The 23,678-nt window shown below is 47.7% G+C and overlaps 2 protein-coding genes across 5 annotated transcripts in view; one reads left to right on the forward strand and one right to left on the reverse strand.

Annotated features, from left to right (window-relative positions):
* Window positions 1-428: 428 nt before the first annotated feature.
* LOC115541708 (zinc finger protein 862-like) lies at window positions 429-2,009 on the reverse strand. Its single transcript, XM_030353553.1, has 4 exons — window positions 1,858-2,009; window positions 1,353-1,749; window positions 954-1,262; window positions 429-724 (listed from the first exon to the last, which is right to left on the reverse strand). The coding sequence occupies exons 1-4, from the start codon at window positions 2,005-2,007 to the stop codon at window positions 429-431; spliced, it is 1,152 nt and encodes a 383-aa protein (XP_030209413.1). The 5' UTR covers window positions 2,008-2,009.
* Window positions 2,010-19,784: 17,775 nt separating this feature from the next.
* LOC115541881 (metalloreductase STEAP3) overlaps window positions 19,785-23,678 on the forward strand; it is a 71,440-nt gene continuing 67,546 nt past the window's right edge. The window contains exons 1-2 of one of the 4 annotated variants that reach the window (XM_030353789.1): window positions 19,800-20,048; window positions 20,880-21,114. In XM_030353789.1, the coding sequence (XP_030209649.1) occupies window positions 20,890-21,114 (225 nt within the window). In that variant the 5' untranslated portion in view covers window positions 19,800-20,048; window positions 20,880-20,889. The other 3 variants (XM_030353790.1, XM_030353788.1, XM_030353791.1) reach the window with 3 other exon arrangements.

The raw sequence follows: 23,678 nt of genomic DNA on the forward strand, positions 1-23,678 counted from the left end.
AGTATCATATAATATGAAAGAGGGCATTCAATTATACTACAATCAGGCCTTGACATTAAGCATTTTAAGCCACTTGCCCAAAGGGCAAGTGGCTGTATTGTTTTACTTGCCCGATGGCAAAATGTACTTGCCCAAAATGGAAAACGTCGGCCTATTAAGAAAATGTATAAAACAGGTATTTGTTTGATTTTATAATAATTTATTATAATGTAAATACAAATACAAAACATAACAATTATGGTCTGCAAAGCTGTCAAACCACCTGTCAGCCCAACAGAAGAAAGGGCCTCAAAATGTATTTCATTCTCTGAACCGAGGTACTTAAAATACATAACTGTTTGTGATGGAAAAAAAATACAAAAAGACAATGAACAGTGTAGATTAACTTTGGCAAAACAGAATTGTGGACTAGGGCTTCAAATTTCCGTTTAATTCTCTGAGCCCTGCCTATACTCCCAGGGGTTGAACCCTGGCCGACGCTGTCTTTGGCAGGTTGTCCACCACCTGTGAACTGCAGCTTCGGCATTAAACTTATCCAGTGGGGGGCCCTCCACTGACAGGAACATCAGTCTCTGCAGCTGAAGAGAGGAAAGACTCGACCTCCAGTCAGTCTTCACTCTCTTCATTGTAGAAAAGCCCCGCTCACACACTGCCGTGTTTACTGGCAGGATCAGGTACACCTCCATGAGGGGGGCCAAGCTCTTGAAGCGTTCTCGCCTTTCCTCTGAAACACAGAAATGAGAATTTCATATAAATTAAAAGAAATTAACCATAGAAAATACTAAACAACTTGTCTCAAAACATTTGTCACACACCTGACTCCCACTTGTTTTTTAAAATAATATTTAAAGATGAACAGTGTTGAACTGCTCTATATGAAAAGTCTCCTAAGATAAATTATATGATTTGGCACTTTACTAATCTGTCACACATTCTACACTCTATATTCACACCTGACTGCAAGACACTCATGAAGAGCTCCCTCATCGGCACTGCTGCTCGTCCCTTGGCAAAGATCTTGTAGTGGTTGTACTCAGCTAAAACCTCATCGACTTCAATGCCAGCTTTTCTCAATAGCTCCTGATAGAACGTGGCCATCTCCCTCATCTCATCGACACCACACTGCCTGAACCTCTCATTTTCAACTGGGTCAGCACGGTTGCATGCTGGCCAGGACGATGGGTCAAAAGCCCTAAACTTTGCAACCATGCCTCCTTGCTGCAGATCCTTCAGCCTCTCTTCCAAATGATTGATGATCAAATCTGTTAACAGGAAATGTTAATGATAATCATTACTTATTTACTGTAAAGGTTCATTAATCAATCCAAATCACACTCATCATTTTTTCTTACCAATCACCTCGATCCTCTCTGCTTCAAGCATGTTGTGGGTTGGATTCTGGAACCTCACTCCTTTATACACGCCAGTCTCCTTTATGGCCTGGTTGACCTTGGCCATTTGGGGACCCATGTCTACCCTCAATGAAGTGAGTTCCCAGAAACAGGCCTCCTGGCTCTCAACTGCCTGACACACAGTCAGGTCAACTTTTTGAAACATTTTGCTCAAGGTGGCAAGGTGGTTAAAAACATCACACATGAAGTGGAGGAAGAGCAAATTATCGCATCCTTTCAGGTAGGAAAGGACCTGTTTGGCCCTGCCGAGAACTGCAGCTGAAGGCTTAGGGAACCTCTCCACAGACGCCATGTCTTCAAAATGTGCAATCAGTACAGGATAGCTGTCACACACAATCTGTAAAAGATATTATCATTACTGTATTGCACCATTTTCTATTGGTCAAATTATAAACAAGAGGATTAACTCAACAGGTTATGTTTAATAATTCACTAAAATTCTGACCTTGATTGCACGATGCACATAGGGAAGCCAGCGGGCGCCATGTAGATTTGATGGCTTCAACACCTTTTCTTCAAGTGCCTCTGCAATCATTCTGAGCTCTCTGACAGCCTTGGGGGAGTAGTGGTACTGATCGTACAGGTTTTTTAGCATTGTCTGCATTAGCGCCATCATTTTGTGGGTTTTAATTGCCTTTACGATGCCAAGCTCTAATCTATGGGCAACACAGTGGATTGAGATGAGGGGGTGGTTGAGTTCCTTCTGCAGAAGCGCTGCAACGCCATTTCTGCAGCCCACATTCACAGCTGCCCCATCGCTGCCAAACCCAACTAATTTCTCCTTCAAATCAATAATGCCAGCTTCCTCAAAAGCTGAACAAAAAAAGAAAAATGTAAATCATTAGATAAACATTATGCAAGGCAATTTTATTTGATTAGCATATTTCATATACAAAGGTATTTTATGAAACAGATAGCTTAAAAGGAGAAATTTCGATTCATCAGCAGTATTTCATTTAATCCCTATAGTACCTGCACGGATGGCATCCAGGATGCCATTTGCATTGCCATGTTTAACGTCTTGGATAGACAAGTAGGCATTGACTGGCCCATCCGTTGCTAGAAAGCGAACATAAATGAGTTCATTCTCTAATGTAGCGCTGTCTGTTGCCCCATCAATGAGAATTGAAAAGTATATGGCTTTTTTAATTTTATCCAGCAACTTTTCCCTCTCCACATCGTAAATGTCTACGATGAACCTGAAAATTGGACAGAAGTGTATTTTATTTTACATGGGATGACATTCTTTGTTTAGTAAATAAATGTTAAGCCAGGAAGGATTGGAAACGTTGGTAATAAGTGCTGTTGCATACCTAGCACAGGCTTTGTCAGACTGTAACAGCCTGGAAGACTTCCTCCAGTCCTGTTGATCAGGCCATTAAGGGATGAAAAGTGGGTAAAGGGCACTTCTTGTTTTGCTACATAATATGCAGCATGCATAATGTTCGTCATTTTTAGACGCAGAGCGTCATCCATCTTTTGCAGTCCTTCGATGACAGCTGGCATGGGTGCTTCTGTTCCTCTGGCGGCAACGGCACAGTGCTCGTGCCTTTTGCTCTTGCCATGAGCCTCTAAAATATTGTGCCGGAAGGACTTTGTGCCAATATATAGAGAGGATGTACTGCAATAAGAACATCAACATGGTTAATAATTAAGCCTTGACAAAAAATAAGATTGAACTAAATGGTTACAGTTTTACACTGAAGTCTTTGACCCATCAGAATGTATGACAGTAAATGGGCAGTTGTTATTTATATATAGAATATAATTCCTTTACTGTAATTGTAACAACCCAGTCACACAGTGAAGTATAAAATGTGTGATAACTACGTTGGTACACAGTAGCCGCGTTTACATGGACACATCTATGCCGCATAGATTTCTATGCGGCATAGAAAATGGTCATGTATACGCCTCATTCGGAATGCAATTATCTGTTCGGCATAGATTCTATGCCGAATAGAATAGGTGGTGTAGTCCGTTTTAAATCGCCATGTATACACTTATTCCGCATAGGTTGGGGTTTAACTTAGAGCAGCCGCAGTAGTTCAGTGAGCTCCGTCTGTACTTTTAAGCACACCGAACTTCACCGCTGTCAAGGAAAGTGGATTTATTGCCTGATTCACGTCTTTGTTATCACTCCGTAAAAGTAGTCCGGTAAGCGTGTCCGGTTGCTAAGCGACGGGACATGGGTGTTTATTAATAAGGTGTCCGCGCGCGTCCGAGATAACTGTAAATTAGTAGGCTACTACTAGTACTTTTGCAGGGTGAACGTTAAAATACCTTCTTAACTTAGAGAGATGGCAGCTGCAGTAGTGCGCAATTGGACCTTCGAGGATTCCTGGTCACTAAATTCCCGTAAGACCACTCTCTCCCACCAGTCTTGGCTGCGGACTCGCATCCAAATTCCTCTTGTTTGCGGCGGAGCATAGGGTAAATATAAAGATCTGACGAGAAATTGACGTTGCTGCGCTGTCCTCCTCCTCCTTAATTGAAGGAGCAGGCAGAGAAAAGCTCTCTCCTGCTGTGCTTTCATTAAAATCAAATTTAAAATCCCCGATAGTGATAAGACACTCATTATGTCGCCGCCGGTCCAGAGACGTGTCAGGTGTGCGCGAGAGACATAACGGACACTTTTGTTACTGCCATGTATACAGTACATTCGGAACACATTTTAGGAACAGATCAATGCCGCATAGAAATCTATGCGGCATAGATCTGCCATGTAAACGCGGCTACTGTCGCTAAGTTCGCCTATGCCTATGGCGCCGGCCCTGCATTATCCCTTACTTATATGATATAGACCCTATAGTATAGTCTGTGGTATAAAGGCTGGGACGAATTTCAAATTATAAATATCTGTACACTTTATGTTGAAAGTATAGACCGTCGCGATTCCCATTGAAACGAATGGCGCGGTGATTCGGTCTTCAAAACGAGAGCTGATAAATTGTGAAATATGAATTAAACTGTAATCGGACAAGGCGGTTATGTGCTATAGACCCGCCTAGAGAATCTGTGGTATAAAGGCTGGGACGAATTTCGAATTATGATTATGTACAATGCATAACGTTAGCTCTCCGGCTCATTGCTGAGCGGACTAGAATACCTCCCGTTGCCAAGTCGTAGCTAAGGTGCGTCCTATTTACTGGAGGACTCATTTCTCTTTCATCACAATTGAACAGTGCGCAGGCAGACAGACAGACACTAATGTGACGTTACTCCCGATAAAACTCGCCCTAATTAAATAGGCTATTGTTAAAATAGGAAGGGGATAGTGAATTGTGTTTCTACTTACGTGTCTGCTTTTGTCGGAAACTCCCGGCAGGGAAGCAAAACATCTCGTCCTTTTCCTTGTCATGACGGACCCACGGAAAATTCTCAATCCAACTTATTAAAAAGTTCCTTTGCCTTTTAGTTTCGTATCCCGACGGGCCCGGGGTTTCGTTTTCAGGTGTCTTTCTTTTATTTGCGTTACATTTACCCGGCACTTGGCCAGTTTTCGGAGGCTGAAGGAACATAACGTGACATATTTGTAGCGGTTGTCGTACGCCGGAGCCCGGAGGTGACGGGGGAAATTATTGTTACGATTCTTCTTATTCTGTTTGGCCGAAAACCGCAGCACAGCGCTGTAGAAAGCTCCGCTTCCGCGATATAGGAGGACGTTTATTTTGTCAATTTAGTGTATTTTCAAAGAAAAAAAATCACTTGCCCGAACGGGCAACTACACGTCACATTTTAGTTGCCCGATCACAGAGTTTACCTGCCCCGGGCAAGCGGGCAACCGTTAATGTCGAGGGCTGCTACAATGATCAATTAGGAAGCCGAAGCCCTAAAGGAAGTGATGCAATAGGTGACTGAGGCGAGAACATTTAAGTAAACTGTACCTTGGGGTCTCTTATATATCAAAGGGGGTTTCAAAGGACGCATACGCTTCAACCTGTGGCTCCAGCCCTACAGGAAATGACTCAGCAAGTGCTCCATCTCGTTGCACCTGCACCCAGCGGCTCGCTTGCAATATTTTGGCCTGAAGTTCTTCCCAGACCTACACCCTAGCCATCCAACCTGCATATCTGAGAATCAGGCCTCTCTTTAATAATAACAAAAAGTTATGAGAGAAATACACATTAACTTTTGTCTCATAAGCGGCGTGGTGCCGTCTCCTTTTGACCTTTTGACCCCAGACTTCTGGGGGAATAGCTGAATCGATTCATTAGTCAATCAGAAGCATGTAAATATCTTCCCGATGGCGTAAGAGGGCGAACAAGGTGTCCTTCAACATCTACTTCCAGGCGATTGCAACGGTGCCACACATGAGCATATTCGAACATGTTTAATGGTAGTAATTAGCTGTCGAAATTGGAGGCCTTAATCAATAATGAGCAGCTATTGATTTGCTTCCCGATAGAAATTACACCAAGCATGACACTCTAGCTAATGGTAACATGTATTTTACATGATACACCTAGGTCTAGGACATGATCTCGGTGTAGCAAGAGGGCGAGCTTGATCTCATTGGACTCAGCTTAACGTGTAGATGCTAATTAACATGAAATTTGTCAAAAATCTCCATCAGGAAGCAAATCTATAGCTGGTCATTATTGAAAAAATAAAGGTCTCCAAATCGACAGCTAATTACTACCCCGAAACATATTCAAATATGATCATGTGTGGCACTGTTGCAATCGCCTCGAAACGTAGATGTCAAAGGACACCTTGTTTGCCCTGTTACGCCACCGGGAAGATATTTTCATACTTCTAATGGATTGATTCATATTTTAAGGTTCTCGGAGTGAGACTTTAAGCGGCTGCAGCAGAAGTGTTGAGACGAAAGATGATATCAAGACATTTATAGAATATTCCTATTCACATTATGATTCTTCGTCATAACATCCGACCAAATATCCTTTACATTCACAGAGCGAAGATTATGAAAGTCCAGGCCCCCCCTTCCTGCACTCGGGGTCCGACCGGGCCAAGTTTCGGTGCGGGGGTCCCAGTTAGGCCCTAGAATATGGTATTCAAATTTCAGGGCGGTAGGACCTTCCTATCTCAAAAACAGTTTTTCCACCACATTCTGAACCATTAGGTCTCGCAGGCAACACTTCTGAGGGGCTTTGTCCAAATGACAGTCCATTTAGGAAAACTTTTTTTCTCTATGGGCTAGAACTACAAATCTTGGATATGTCGTTCTCGGGGCCCCGGTAGAGAGTGGGGTGTAAACATTTTAGCAGTGCCCGGGAGCGTAGTCTCGAAAGGCCGGAAAAGGGGCGTGACCTCCAACAGTACAGTCAAGGTAACATAGAGACAGGGTTAGGGTTCTAGGCCCCGATTTTTTGCGGGATGGAGGGTGTACATTTGTGGCTTGGAGATGTGGTGTAGACGCAGCTGGCCTGTGGCCACGTCTTTGAAGTCTGGGGGGTCAAAGGTCAAAAGGACCGGCACCACGCCGCTTATGAGATAACAAAAAGTTAATGGGCCCTATCTGCATCCGGCGCAAGTGGCTTAGTCACTGGCGCATGTGTCGTTGCTAGTTTACAACTGGCGCAGAGCGTTCTTTTCCACCAGACGCCACTCGCCGGTAAATTAGGATTGATCATGCGCCCCAAGGGGCGGTTCGGCGGAAGAGGAGGCGTGTTCTGGCGCAAACGGTATTTGCCGTCTCTGAATAACCATTGCGCTACTGACCAGGAAATACCTGGTTTAAAGTCAGTGGCGCGTTGTTCAGATGCTATTTTAAGGGGCAGCATGCATACATGCGCATTTGATGCAATGCGGATTGCTTTAGTGCACCTCGGCATACACTTTGCTTCTCTCATCTACCTAGCCGCACATTCTTGGTAAATTATTTGGGAAAGAACAGCTGATGCAGCGGTAATAAGTTGTACTTTTAAATCAATGCATCTGAAAACACCGTACAGCAAACACATATTTTCTTGACACAGACATCGTGTAGGCCTACATGCCCATAACTTTAGTTATGGGCCTAGTCCTGGGTCTTCCCCGAGGTATCCTCCCCACTGGACGTGCCTGAAACACCTCCCAAGGAAGGTGCCCAGTGGGCATCGTTACCAGATGCCCGAACCACCTCAGCTGACTCCTTTATAAGTAAAGGAGCAGAGGCTCTAATCCGAGTTCCTCACGGATGGCTGAGCTTCTCACCCTATCCCTAAGGGAGACGCCAGCCACCCTTCTGAGAAAACTCATCTCGGCCGCTTGTACCCGCGATCTCGTCCTTTCGGTCATCACCTAACCCTCATGACCATAGGTGAGGATAGGAATGAAGATCGACCGGTAGATCGAGAGCTTTGCCTTGCGGCTCAGCTCTCTTTTCGTAACAACGGTGCGGTAAAGCGAACGCAATACCGCCCCCGCTGCTCCGATTCTCCGGCCAATCTCACGCTCCATAGTTCCCTCACTCGCGAACAAGACCCCGAGGTACTTGAACTCCTTCACTTGGGCAAACTAAACACGTAAAGCATAATACAATCAATGGCAAAGTCTATTACCGCGGGGACACATGCATATTAGGATAGCATACAATACTGATAAGAAACAATGTTTATAATGTATTGCGTATATCATTAAATAGAACCACAGTTACCGCATATCATGTTATAGCCTATCATACGTTTTCTTTGCCGAAATTTATTTGAGGACTCAGTATTTCTGAAGTTGTGGAAGAAAACCCCTTATTCCATGTGTGAATTAGGCCATATTATTTGGCAATGAACTAAGCCATTTGCAGTTTGAAATTCATGTGCATCTGTCTCATCGGAGACTGCAGACGCGCTGTCAAAATATCAACTCGTCCGATTCTAATGCGCTCATGGCTCTTAAAGGGGATGGGAGCTGGCACTCTCATTGGTTTGTTGCACGTTACGCCCAAACCACACCTACGGGTAATTAGGCTGCTTCAGACCAACCCTTTTGACACTTGCGCCGCGGCGCAAGCGTCATTTATCCGCCTATAAAATAGCGATAGCGCCGTAGAACCGCCCACAAAGCTACTTGCGCTTTGCGCTTCCCACTTGCGTTTCAGACCGTTAAAATAGGGCCCAATGTGTATTTCTCTCATAACATTTTGTCATTATTGAAGAGAGGCCTGATTCTCAGATATGCAGGTTGGATGGCTAGGGTGTAGGTCTGGGAAGAACTTCAGGCCAAAATCTTGCAAGTGAGCTGCTGGGTGCAGGTGCAACGAGATGGAGCACTTGCTGAGTCATTTCCTGTAGGGCAGGAGCCACAGGTTGAAGCGTATGCGTCCTTTGAAACCCCCTTTGATATATAAGAGACCCCAAGGTACAGATTACTTAAATGTTCTCGCCTCAGTCAACTATTGCATCACTTCCTTTAGGGCTTCGGCCTCCTAATTGATCATTGTAGTATAATTGAATGCCCTCTTTCATATTATATGATACTTCCACCACTGGGACGTGGCAACAACTCTCCAAATCCATATGGGGAGGGGGGGGGGATGCTTTTGGACAGTAGGGGTGTACACTAGACATAAATAGGAAGCAAACTCAGGAGAAGGAATGACCTCTCATAAATATTTATTTAATAAATTGTTTCAAATAACCCTGCCTCGTTAAATCAATGAACTTGGTGTTTTGCTTTCAAAAATAGGTTATAGTTGAAGTCTAAACTGCAGAAAATAAAAACATCCAAGCTGCCTTTTAAGGATACCTCGGAATATCGGTCTATTTTTTTAACCGTCGGACCCCAGTTTACGACTAAAACAACACAATTGACGGCAGCTCCTTTGCCGCGTGGTTTTTAGAGCCATGTAAGGATTAGAGGGGGCGGTCGATAGCAACCACCATAGCAACCATGACGGTCAAGTGACTGGATGCAGCCCCGTTGAAAAAAATAGAATACCACCCAACACACTCAGGAGATTAAAATATTTAAATTATTATGACCATGAAGTCTTTATTTGCATGGGTTTACATTTCGTTCTGTGTAGCATGGAAAAATCGGAGAAACACTCCCATTCAGAATGCATCGGTTTACATTTCGTTCTTTGGAAAACGGTTCTTTTTATTTATTTATTTATTTTCAGGTTTGAGGAGGTGCTTCAAAGATTCCAATTTTTCTGCAATAATCCAAAATCCAATGGAAAAACCCGTTGGCTTTTTGTCAAGGGAACCCAGGGCGATGCTAACTTCCGGGTTGGCCAACATACGTCATCCCTCCACCAATCTACTATGAAAACAAATGTTCAAGTTTAATGATAATGCATGAATTTATTCACGAAACGTACACTGTCAACGTATGCTTTTGGCGACTGGGTTGGCTCTCAGATATACGTGTTTCTAACAAGATGATATCATTAAAAGTTACATAAAGTAACAGTTTAATAACACAAACGCAGGAAACACGTGAGCTGCTAGTTTAGCGAAAGCAGCGTCCCTAGCAACCTGACGTCGTTGAAACATGCGAGCGAGACGATTAAATCTTCCTAATAACTATAAAACTAAAGATCAGCCACAATCACTGACTGAAGATTATGCAAGTAAAAAGTATATTTCTCGCTAGAAATGTTATTAGAAACACGTTTAACGGTGAATCGATCCTAAAATATTGCATTTCCCATTCAGATAATAAAGATTAATAAAGATCATACACATTCACTGACTGAAGATTATGTAAGGAAAATGTACATTTCTCGCTAGAAATGTCGTTAGAAACGCGTTTAATGGTGTATCTGTCCTAAAATATTGCATTTCCCATTCAGATAATAAAGATTAATATAGTGTTCCTGAGCCGCGGGGGATTCTGGGAATTGGGGTTGTCAGTTGACAAAAGGGGCTTTTGTTAACTTGTTTTGTTGTTAGGATTAAGTGGGGTTAATGGGTTCGGGATGTTATGTAGTTGTGTGTTGTTCTATTAACATTGTTCGTTTGTTCATTGTTGTCGACACCATCACCGAGAGTGACGTGACCATCGTTCCGGGCAGCTGTTCCGTGTTGAAGTCTCGTTCAATAAAAAACAACTCTCGTTGTCGAGCATTCAAACAAACGTGTCTTCCCCCCCCCCCCCCCCCCCCCTCCCCGGTCAACAACAGTCTACCTCCCCCCCCCCCCCCTCAACAATGGGACTCTCTAAGTCGACGCCACTTCGACCTGGGCGGAACTTTACGTCCTACGTCACTCGCTATGGGTTTGCATGTGTGCGCGTAGCCGTTTGTCTCAGGGATCTGTGCACGAACTCCCTTGCACTACAGATTACGAGCGTCAGTGTCGTACGCGATGGAGGGTGGGTGACATTCCTACAGTCTGTAATGATAGGCTATATTTCTACAAATGACTTAATATTACTAGCGATTAACATGACGAAACAACACGAACCAAGCTAACATTAGACTATAGGCAGGCAACAGGCAACTGTGTGTTGGTGCGTTGTGGTAACTCGGTTCGGTAGAGGGGCTCAAAGTAAGGACCAGGCAGGGTGTGAGGGTCCAAAGCCTCAAACGGCGGTTTATTACACTCGGTTTCCAATAGCCACACAAGCGCACGCTGTACATCAAAGACGGGGGGTTGCTCGAGTCGTGGTCCACGTGTCCGCCGTGCGGCTCACTCTACGGTGTCTCGATCCTCTGCGTCGTCCTCTCTTCCACTCGACTCTCTCCCTGCTGTCGGCCGGTGGCCTCCTTTTAACACCTGGGTGTCTCCTGCCCAGGTGTTCCTCGTTTCCCCGATTGCGGCTCTCGGGAGGTCGGGATTTGTCGCCGGCTGTTGGCCACCGGCGGTAAATCCCGGCCTCGACTCTCCCGAACAGGGGGCGTGGCACCGGGGGAATGCCACACACTCCCCCCCTTTGCTTATGCCCCTCCGTGCGCGGGGCCCAGCCCCCGCACGCATCTCGGCGGGAAAGAGCGTCGGCGTTGGTGTGTTCCCGCCCCGGCCTATGCTCCACGGTGAAGGAGAAGGGCTGGAGGGACAGGAACCACCTTGTTATCCGGGCATTCGTGTCCTTGGCGGTGGCCATCCACTTCAGTGGGAAGTGGTCCGTCACCAAGACGAACTGGTGTCCTAGGAGATAGTAAGTTAGTTTTGTGACGGCCCACTTAATGGCCAGCGCCTCCTTCTCTACCGTGCTGTAGTTCCGCTCATGGGGGAGGAGCTTCCGGCTGAGGTATGTCACCGGATGCTCCTCTCCGTTCCGGACCTGGGACAGGACCCCACCTTGTCCCACTTCGGACGCGTCTGTTTGGAGGGTGAAAGGGAGGTTAAAATCAGGGGTGACCAGTAGAGGCTCCTTACATAAGGCCCCCGTAGGTCCTCGAAGGCCCTCGTCGCTGCCTCAGTCCACTGGACCCTATCCGGGAGGGCCTTCCGGGTGAGATCGTTCAAGGGGCAGGCTAGGGTGGCATACCCCGGGATAAAGCGTTGATAATACCCCACCAGCCCCAGGAACGATCTCACCTGCTTCTTGGTCCGGGGTTGAGGCCACTCCCGGATAGCTGCCACCTTGTCCTCCTGGGGCCGCACGTTCCCCCTCCCCACCCGGTACCCCAAATAGGCCGTCTCCTCCCGCCCCAACCTGCACTTTGCAGGGATGGCGGTAAGCCCGGCCGCTCGTAGGCCGTTGAGCACGGCCCGCACGTGCTTGACGTGCTCGTCCCAACTGGCACTGTGGATGATTATGTCATCGATATATGCTGCTGCGTAACTGCAGTGCGGCCTTAGGACCTGGTCCATCATCCGCTGGAACGTAGCGGGGGCCCCGTGGACACCAAAGGGCAGGACAGTGTACTGGAACAGGCCCCCCGGCGTCGCAAAGGCCGTCTTCTCCCGGGACGACGGTGCCAGGGGGACCTGCCAGTACCCCTTGGTTAGGTCCAGCGTGGACAGGTACCGGGCCGGTCCCAGCCGCTCGATCAGCTCGTCTACTCTAGGCATGGGGTAGGAGTCAAAGTCAGACACTTCATTCAGCCGGCGGAAGTCATTGCAGAACCTGTGGGTTCCGTCTGGTTTGGGCACCAGCACGATAGGGCTAGCCCAGGCGCTACGGGATTCCTCAATTACCCCAAGTTTCAGCATCCGCTCTACCTCGGCTCGGATGGCGTTGCGCCGGGACTCGGGCATCCGGTAGGGCGGGATCCGGACCGTCACCCCCGGAGTGGTCCGGATCTCATGGGAGATCACCGAGGTCCGCCCCGGGACGTCCGAGAACACGTCCCGGTTCTGCAGCACCAGCTCCCCTAGTTCTTGTCTCTGGGCGGGGCTGAGGTCGGTCCCCATCGGGACGTCAGGGATCGCGGGCCGGGCCATCAAGACCATGGGTGCCTGTAGGGGGGGGTCGCCCTCACCCCGCAACTGTTTTAACAGATTTACATGATAAACCTGGGTGGGCTTGCATCTCCCGGGCTGCCTCACCTTGTAGTTGACGGGCCCCACGGCCTCTATCACCTCGTACGGGCCCTGCCATTTCGCGAGAAACTTGCACTCGCTGGTTGGGACCAGCACTAAGACCTGGTCGCCCGGTCGGAAGTTCCGCACGCGCGCCCCCCTGTTATATACGCGCGCTTGGGCCTGTTGAGCACGGGCGAGGTGGTCTCGGACTATGGGCCAGACCTTGGCCATTCGGTCCCTGACGAGCTCCACATGTTCGATGGTGGTCCTATGTGGAGAGGGATGACTCTCCCACGCCTCCTTCGCCAGGTCCAGTATTCCACGGGGCCTCCTCCCATAAAGGAGTTCGAAGGGAGAGAACCCTGTGGAAGCCTGGGGCACCTCGCGAATGGCGAAGAGGACGTGGGGGAGTAACTGGTCCCAGTTCTTCCCGTCCGCCTCGATGCTCTTTTTGAGCATTCGTTTGATGGTCTGGTTGAACCGCTCCACTAGCCCGTCCGTCTGCGGGTGATACACCGAGGTCCGGAGCTGGGAGACCTGCAATAGTTTTAGTAGCTCCTTGACCACGCGGGACATGAAACAGGAGCCTTGATCGGTGAGGATCTCCTTTGGGAGTCCCACCCGGCTAAAGAGTAGCACTAGCTCTCGGGCTACCGCCTTGCTAGTCGCCGCACGCAGTGGGAGGGCCTCGGGGTATCGGGTCGCATAATCTAGTATGACGAGGAGATACCGATGTCCCCGGCTCGTCCTGGGTAGGGGTCCCACAATGTCCAACGCTATTCTCTCGAAGGGGGTCTCAATAATGGGCATCGGTATGAGCTGAGTCCCTCACCTGACCGTCGTGGGCGACCACATGTCCCCACGCGTGCCGCAGGGCATCGTCCCGATGCTGGGCCGTGGCGAACTGTCCCGGTCGGGCCGAGTTCTCCCCCCCAGCCTGGGCGAAGTCCGATAGCTCAGTTAGGGGGGAGCTCTCGGGCTCCTCGGGAGTGTTCCCCCTCTCGGAGGCGGTGACGGTGTCGGAGCTGGGCCCCGCTCCGTCTCCCGGTCCCGGTCGTACCTGGTCCCCGGTAGATCGGGCCGGGCTTCCCGGCGCTGATGGACCCTCTCCACCGGAACCCGGCTCGTCGTCCGACTCGGTCCGCGCGGCGGTCGGTCAGCGGGTCGCTCCCAGGGCTGGTCCGTGGTCTGCGGCGGTCGACGGGGCGGGTCCTCACTCCGACCCGGACTCTCGAATCGGCGGGCGCCTTGCCTCTCGCTGGGCCGGTCGCCCGCTTCGGCCGGCCGGACGGTGCAGCTCCCGTCCCCCTCGGTTCCCCCTCATGGGGCTCCAAAAGCGAGCGAAGATGGGGCAGTCCCGGCCGATCAGGAACGGTACCGGAAGGGTCGGCACTATTCCGGCACGGGCGACGAAGACCCCCTGTGGTGTGCGTACTACCACGTGACAGGTATCGTACGTCCGGGTGTCGCCGTGTACGCAGGAGACCTGCATCGGGGTTCCCGGTCTGCCCCCAGCTAGGTCGGCCCTCACCAGGGTCACGGCACTCCCCGTGTCCACCAGGGCATGGGTGTCCTGGTGCATCACCTTGATGGGGACGGTGGGGGAGTCCTTGGCGCCCTGTGTCCAGCAGGTCGCCAGCATACAGGTGGGGCGGTCTCTCGGGGCGGTGCACGCGGAGGGCATGGGGACGTCCTGTCGGTCGGGACAGTCCCGGACTAGGTGTCCCCGTTGTCCGCAGTGGTAGCAGCGCCGGGTCTCGGGTTCCCCTCGTTCTCGGGGCGGGGTGGACGGCCTGGTCCTCGACGGCGGGGTTGGGGTCTCTCTCCGGGTGGCCCGGGGGTTGGGTTTCGGGCCCGCTGCCAGCCGTTGTGCCACATGCCAGTTCTCCAGCTGGCGCACGAGGTCGTCCACGGTCTCAGGATGGTGGTGGGCGAGCACCCTCCGGGCGTCGGGAGGCAGCTGTCGCACGGTGTTGTCCACCACGACCCGATCCACGGGGCTGGGTCCCGCTCCGTCTACCAACCACCTCCGGGCTAGCCGACATTGGTGGGCCACCTGGGTCCGTACGGGTCCTCGGACGTCGAACGTCCACTCGTGGAAGTTGAGGGCCTTCGCAGCAAGGCCATGTCCATAGTAGGCCAAGACGGCCGCCTTGAGTGCGGAATACCGGCCCGCGTCCCCGGGGTTGAGGTCCTGACTCGCCTGCTGGGCGGGTCCGGTTAAAAACGGGGCCACTATATAGGCCCACTGGGCCTCTGGCCACCTCTCCCGGGTTGCCACCTGCTCAAATGTCTCTAGGAAGGCCTCCACATCGTCGTCGGGTCCTAGTTTTGTGAGCCGGCTCGTCGGGGCGGTGGTCGGCGGGTCGCGGGTGGCCTGCTGGGTCAGGCGGAGCACCGCCTCCGTCAGCAGGGCCAGGCTGGGGTCCGATTCTCTCGGGCCGGCTGGTCCTGCGGCTGTCCCGGGGTTCTGCATCGACGTCCGCGGGTATTCACCTCCGCGAACGGAGGAACCGCACAGGAAAAAAACAAAAAAACAAAAACGAAGAACCACTGCCAAAACCCGGGGTGGGGTCCTTACCGTGAGCCGTACGTGGACCGAGCTGCCTGCATTCTCCACCATATGTGGTAACTCGGTTCGGTAGAGGGGCTCAAAGTAAGGACCAGGCAGGGTGTGAGGGTCCAAAGCCTCAAACGGCGGTTTATTACACTCGGTTTCCAATAGCCACACAAGCGCACGCTGTACATCAAAGACGGGGGGTTGCTCGAGTCGTGGTCCACGTGTCCGCCGTGCGGCTCACTCTACGGTGTCTCGATCCTCTGCGTCGTCCTCTCTTCCACTCGACTCTCTCCCTGCTGTCGGTCGGTGGCCTCCTTTTAACACCTGGGTGTCTCCTGCCCAGGTGTTCCTCGTTTCCCCGATTGCGGCTCTCGGGAGGTCGGGATTTGTCGCCGGCTGTTGGCCACCGGCGGTATATCCCGGCCTCGACTCTCCCGAACAGGGGGCGTGGCACCGGGGGAATGCCACAGCGTCTTATTGCTTCCCACGTCTGCGTCTGCATCTTTTCCACTCCTGGCTAATAGGCCTAGTGTCAGCTTTTGTACTGTATATCAGAAATGATCACCCTGTACCACACTGCTGACTTGTTGATGTTTTGTGAGCACTCACGCATTTCTCTAGGTATCTTAAGTTTCCTACTGGAGTCATCAAAACTTTGGACTACTTTGTTATTATAAGAAATATTGTGTTGCAAAAACACTTTGTGTCTTACCCGTTACCCTAACCTTAACCCCAGTAACATTTCTTCATCATAAACTACAAGTTACGCAAAATGGCATACAAACATCCAGTCCAATATGAAAGAAAAAAGCTAGCTTCATTAAGGAATCGAACCCCTTATCCCCGCATTAATGAGTTGTTCTCTGACCACTAACCCATCAGGTCTTAGTACATGCGATTCAAGAGTTAACCACTTGACAATCTTTAAACTTCGGTTGCCTAGAAATTGTAAAGACTGTGATGTGTGTACATTGTGCGAGTATCCGTCACTCGCGATGTGTGTGCAGTCCAAAATGAAAGAAAAGACCTTGCATCACTAGGGAATCGAACCCCCAATCATCAGTTGGTCGTTGGTAACTGTAAACAAAGAGATCGCATTTTGTTTAACTGCTAACTAACAAACGGGTTTATGCGTTCACTGAACAAAGATTATGGAAATAAAAGACCACTTTTCCATCAGAAAAATCATCAGAACCGTTATTACCAACCCATAGACACTAAAGCCAAAACCTTTCTCACATGCACACCCATCGCGAGTGACGGCTATGCGCACACATGCACACCCATAGCGAGTGACGTAGGACGTAAAGTCCCGCCCAGGTCGAAGTGGCGTCGATTTAGAGAGTCCCCCTCAACAATCGTGTCCACAATTTGCCGCGAAACCCGTGAAACCCAAACCCCGAAACCCGCCTCCACAGCGGCATGCGTGGATACTGTAGGTATAACACGCTATTTTTTACGTTGAAATGCTACGTATCCAGTGTTCATGGAAACGTACACGTCAACGTTTTTTCTTGGCGACTGGGTTGCATGGCGTCATCGCCCCGCTTGAACCAGATGCCCTCACCAACCTCCATGCAATTGTAACAATTCTTCACCTTCCACAGATTATTAATAATGTCTTGGTAATTGCTGAACACAACCGTTAACGTCATTACAGGAAGATGATGGAGAAACATTGTCTGCGGCATTCGAAAGGGAAGAGGAAAGGCCTATTGAGGTTAACACCTTTTAAAAATAACCTCTAAAAGTTGATGATAGCGTTGTACAATTTAAAACTGACATCTTCTTTCTCTCAAACAGGATGAAATCGAATCCAATGAGAGGCCATCCACTTCTAAATCACAGCATACCTCTGTAAGATTCTCCCTGGAATTATAATGAAACGCTCTACTTGGCACTGTGAAATCCAATCTCATCTTTTGCATTCCTATAGCTTCCAGTCAAAGACTTATATAAAATCTATCTAGAAAAGCAAATACACAAAGCAGACTTGGAAATGGACCACCTTAGGCAAAAGATGCAAAAGGATGCTTTGGATATCCAAATTTTGGAACATAAGTTAAAGGTGGGTGAGGTGCAAACTGGGATACTGTTCCCTGCTCTAAAAGCATACCCAATATGAATGACTTTTTTTGTGCTTTCAGGAAATAAAGAAATCCTCATAAAAAGTAGATTGTCTTTATTAGAACACGGGCTGTGGTGGGACAAGTTATTTTGTTGAACAGTTTACTCAAAGGGTTTTACTCCAGTGGACAATGCAGACGATTATGCTGAGCATGTGCATGTAGCGAAGAAGCATCTGGTTAAAAGCAGTACCAGGGTATTTTCTTAATATGCGTTTCTTGACTTGCAGCAGTTATAGGTCCGTGGTTAGTCAGCTACTCTGATCATTGGAAAGCCACAACGTTAAAGTGACTGTAGTACAGAGCGGGTGGGATGCACGGGGTGGATCATTCTGCAAATGCGTTAATTGCGTTAAAAAAAAAACTTAAACTTAAAGCATGCCCCCGCTGCGTTTGAGAGTTAACATGGGGGCTGAGAAGGTGGTCTAAATAAATGATAGATTGCGCTGAAAAACGATAGCGCTCGTGAAGAATATTATCAGGAAAAGAAAGTATAACCAGCCGGCGTCTTAATAATCGTTCCTCACGGAGATTCCCTCTGAGGATCGCAGCCTCTACGTCCGCAGGCTCTCGTAGAAAAGGACATGCCATTTCTAACACTTCCTTCTGTCGGAGAGCTGCCTTCAGCCTTATAGACAACAAACTCAGAGTAGGTCTAACCATCTCCCGAGCAGGTTAGACCCACGGCGTATGTTGCCGCAGCAACTAACTCTCGGTTGCGCTGAACCTGCTACCTGAAACGGAAAACCCAGAGTTTCCATTAACTCAGAGCGAACAAACTCGGGGTTGCCTCAAAACCTGAAACAGGCCTCTGGACTGTCGGCTCCGCTTGTCAAAAAAATAGAACGTATTTGTGAATAAATGCTTTGAATTCTGAATACTGGACTTGGTGAGCTTAAATAGGCTACATTTAAGTGACCTTTAGTGAGATGGCCTAAAACGGAATACAAATTAATTATTCTAGGCCATAGGCTTTCAGGATCAATTCAGAGGTTCAACTGACGGGCCATTTCGACGGGTCGCAGAATTCGGTGTAACACCTAACCCTCCCTGTTATAAAATAACGTGCATCCCAAAAACTTTAGCCAATGCAGGCTCCTATTGCTTTACCAGTGTGTTTAAAGTGTGTGCGTGCGTGTGTGTGCGTGCGTGCGTGTGTGCGTGTGTGTGTGTGTGTGTGTGTGTGTGTTGTCATGTAGGCTATAGATATAGATTGATTGTCTTGGCTTGCTTGCATCCATGAAATATTGTAATGTTATGGCCTAGCTGGCTACTGCCTATCGAGAACAATTTGGGGATGAGGACATCCCCGATTATTGACGGGTATTTCGCACACTGCCATCTCAATATATAGCCTAACATATACAAATATATCACTGTACTAGACACAAATGTATTTTCCACTAGCTAGTGGTGGTCATTACAATTTGTAGTGAAACCTAGTAAAGACAACACAGCTTTATATTACGGCGAAACATGGAGGCACTGCAGCTCTCGACAATGCGTTACTTAAAGCTATACTGTACGATGTGAGAGAGCTAGCATGATTTGAAATTAGCTTCTCTTCGGAGTTCCGTTTAACTCCTCCCCCACCCTTCAGGACTCCCTGCCCCCACCCTTCGACACAGAGCCGTGCACGAGCGCTGCTGCTGCTTACGGCTTACTTCAACGGCAACCATTGCGTCACTTTTCAGGCCATTCAACTCCCTCAGCTGTCGCCATCGCTGAAAAGCTAATCCAATATTTATTCTCGTTTTTCCTCGAGCAGTCTCCAACTTCTTTTTTGTTGCTGCCTTTTCAGTTTCTGTCTTTCTTTTTCTTGCCTTTTTAAAAGGATGAACCGGGGCAAGTAACGGTGGCAGTGGTAACTTCTGTTTTTTTTCTTCCATCGTGTTGACGTTGTAGGCTCACTAGGTCTAGTCCACTGTCAGGAACTACTATGACAACAACGCTTTCTTTGCCCTCCGTGAACGCGCTCAGTTCGGCTCAGTCTCGTACACAGAGGGGAGAGAACGCGCAGGCTTGTGATTGGTTCTTTAGATTCGGGTACAATGTCTCCGATTGGTAAGCATTTTAACAGGTTTCTAGCCGATACAGATTTCGTTTTTTTTTCGCTTCTTTTTCATTGCCCATAAGTTATTTATTGCTGTCAGGATGTAAAAACCAATTTCAACAACATATTAAAAAGTGCATATCACTGGAAATCGTACAGTATGCCTTTAAGTCTGGTATTTCTCTTCACTGATTGGTTAGACTGCCTTCAAACTTGGTCAAGCCTTTGCTTGACCAAAGTGGTCAAGCAAAGAAGTGGGAGGGGCTCGTTCTGCATACCTCATAGCCGGAGTGAAGAACTAATAGCCGGAGTGAATAACTAATAACCGCGGCTATTAGTCATTAAAAAACCGTACGGATTTCCTGCCAAACCTTTCCTTGCACTTTTACCGCGCCATTCTAGGGCCAGTTAGTGGCCTTCTTGGCTTTCCATACTTCGTAGACAGGCTCTGGCGGGGCCTCCGCAGTTTGGGCGGGGCCTCCGCGGTAGACGCACAGTCACATGGAAGGAAGCAGAGAGAGTTGTAAAAAAAAGAAGGTGAGTGGGAAACTAATCTAAACGGGTTTGTTCTTATGTTCAACGATGTTGTTGGGGTCGTTAAAGCCATGCTCCTCGAGTCTTTACCTAATTGTCTTTTGATTTCGACTCCAATGCACTTTAGCTGAAAAGGCGCAATAACGGGTAAAGTTTAGATAAGCCAAGGACAGAGCAAAGTGTTGTAAAGGAGACATGAGAGCGATTCAAGTTATATGTAGGAAAATGTAAGGAATATGTTTATTGTCGTTATATAAAACCAGGTAGTTAATAAGGAGACGATCGGGTAATACAATGCTTTGATCGGTGTAGGACGTGTTCATGGAGACACTCGACACCAAACCTCTATTGGTTTGAAATGAAAACAGCCTTTCGTCGGGAAAAACGACCATGAGAACCTCCCTGTTGGGATCCGTCCGGTAGACCTGCCAGTTGTTGATAAGTCTCAAGTTTATTGACAGTACTTTTCTGTATTATTAAGGTTTGCAAAGATGTTTGTTACTAGAAACTTCACCATCATTATTACGAGGATGTGCCAACATTGAACCGCAAATAAACACTTGGGAAATGCAACAATGACTATTGCGTTACCCAACAGTACTACAACATGGTCATTACCTTTAATAAATGACACCTGATCAAGTCTGTATTATTGTTGATATAACTACGTGTTGATCAATTTAATTTCTAGATCGTTGACTCAATATCATCCACTGTCTTGATTCACATTTCTATATATTTTAATTCTGGTTATGTAAGAACGAAAAGTGCAAGGGCGTCTGTATTGTAGTGTTGTATCAGTAAAGCAGTATTTATTGGTTTGTTCTGATGTAGACCTGATGTGATGCCTCGTGAGGAGATGAAGAGGCCTTTGATCCGAGGCAGAGGGGTGGGCTCCAGATCGCTGGAGGCGTTGATCTCCGACCCCGCCACGCCCGTGGTGGGTGTCCTAGGTACGGGCGACTTCTCCCGCTCGTTGAGCGGGCGACTAGTGGCGTCCGGGTATCAGGTGGTGGTTGGCAGCCGCAGCCCTAAACGCTCCCGGGCGCTGTTCCCTGAGGAGGCAGAGGTGAGCGTGACCCTCCCTCGCTCTTTATGGTTCCCGCGGGTCCTTAAAAAGTCTTACTTTTTTTTGTGTGAAATTAAGGCCATAAATTTTCTTAAATTTACTTTAAATTTGCTCTAGGTATTAAATTTTGCAGAGGGTTTTTTAAGACTAGGGGAAATTGTCGCACACAACAAATCACATAGTGCGTCTTTTAATTACGGCATTTTCAGGAGTTTTACGTTACGTTAACGTTGACATCAGTCACATGAGGTCGCAGAAATATATCCGCCAAATACGGCATCGCATCTTTCATAAAAAGAGAGCTGGCACGCTGCATAAGCGATAAACAGTACGTCCTCATGTTCGATGAGAGAAAACAAAACCACTAAAAGCAAACGGATGGATATCCATGTGAGGTACTGGCCCACGGACGACACCGACAGCCATGTCATATCGCGGTACTATGGATCACAGTTCATGCTGGATCATTTTAATTTAAGTATTCCTAGGGCTTTGACTTTTGCCCAAAAATCATATTCGAAGTTTGTTTGTTTATTAATATTAATATTCAAATATATTCGAATATTTATTCATAATATTTTGACCATTCAATTCCTTCAGTAAGACCTGGGGCCCGTTTCAGAAAGCAGGTTTAGTGAAAACTCAGAGTTAGTTAACCCTGAGATGAGGGAAACTCTGGTTTTTCAGTTTCACAAAGCCAGTTCAGCTTTACTCTGAGTCAGTTACCCTGGCAACATACTCCGTTAACCTAACCTGCTCGCTGGCAGGTTTTCTTCAACTAACCCCGAGTTTCTCCTGCTCTTAAGTTGAAGCCTGCAGACTGAAGGCAGTGGCAGACATGGCGTGTCCTTTTATTGAAGAGCCAGTTGATGTCGAGGCGCAGATACTTGGATGTTTTATCATTCCCTGATGAGTAGCTACCTGTTTGAGCGTTTCCATTTCTCTGCATCATCAATAAATTATATAAACAATATTCTCAGCCCTCACATCGCTCACATGACACATCGTGGACACGCTCTCAGTTCCGAGCAAATTCTTTGTATTGCACTTCGTTCTGCCAATGGCAGTTTTTTGTATAACGTCGGTGATGCAGAGCATGTGTCCAAGGCAACTGTCTGTCGGGCTGTCCGAAATGTGACACTTGCACTGAAACGGCTACTATGCACGTTTGTAGTGTTCCCAAGTCACAGACCCACCAGACTTCTCAAAGAAGAGTTCCACAGAATTGCAGGTATCAGTCTAAGCAGTAATTCATTTATGTCATAAAGCTTTGAGACTTGAAGCACTAATCAGTCAATTTGATATATTTTAGGGTTTCCAGGTGTGATTGGCTGCATAGATGGCACTCACATTCCTATCATAGCTCCTTCAATAAATGAAGGAGATTATGTGAATAGGAAATCTGTCCACAGCATTAATGTACAGGTAGGCCTAAATAATAGCCTTTAACATTCCAAATGAAATATGCTTCACTATACAGCTAATTACTGTTCTCCACTGTGAAGATCATATGTGACGCAGCCCACATGATAAATAATGTGGAAGCGAAGTGGCCTGGGTCTGTGTATGACTCACGAATGTTTCGTGAGTCTACACTGAGTGCCAGATTTGCCCGTGGTGAGTTTATATATATAGTTTATATATCCAGTATATAGTTATATCCTATGATCAATATTTTGTTTCCTCCTATTACAACTGAAACAATAAAGTGTATCTTGTATTATCATAGGAGAGTTTGATGGTTATCTACTCAGAGACAGAGGGTACCCCTGCCAGCGCTATCTGCTGACCCCTTACCCTGACCCTGACCCTTGCCCACAGCGACACTACAACTTGGCTCACTGCAGGACACGAGCCAGAGTGGAGATGACCATCGGCATACTCAAGGCCCGGTTCTAGTGCCTTCGTAGGCTCAGGGTCACCCCGGAAAGGGCTTGTGACATTATAGTGGCATGTTTGGTTCTCCACAACATTGCCACTATTAGAGGAGAACAATGTCCTACTCTTTCCCCGAATGATCCAGGTAATAATCCTGACCCCCCTGCTGATGCACGAGATGGAAGAGCTGTTAGAGACATGATATGCTTCAATCATTTCTAACTGACTGCCTTTTTTCTGTTGGCTATAATGGAGGTCAAATTTTAAGATAACCAGAAAACACAAATTTGGAGACTTGTATGTATAAAAGGCATTTAGGTGTTGCTTTCATATAGACAATATTAAATACTGGCAGTGTTGGGATTTTTCTTTGTTTAGCAGATTTCCCTAATTACTTAAATATATCCATCACATGTTGAATGCAGCCACTAAATGCTGTTTAATGAGGGCAGGCTCAACAACATCACAATTGCTTGTACTTAAATTATACCTTATCTGTTAGAACTATATTTATATATTTCATTTTTAGTTGCAGCCAAGTCCGTTTGGGGCCTGTTGGGTTGCACCTGTGCGCACAAACACACATATGGAAAATAGATGTTGAATAAGTGGAACATTCAAGAGAAAACATTTTCTTTTTCTCAAATACTCTGACTCGGTCAGCTATATTTTTCCACGCGAGCTCC

The sequence above is a fragment of the Gadus morhua genome, chromosome 4, assembly GCF_902167405.1.
Source record: "Gadus morhua chromosome 4, gadMor3.0, whole genome shotgun sequence".
Lineage (NCBI taxonomy): Eukaryota > Metazoa > Chordata > Actinopteri > Gadiformes > Gadidae > Gadus > Gadus morhua.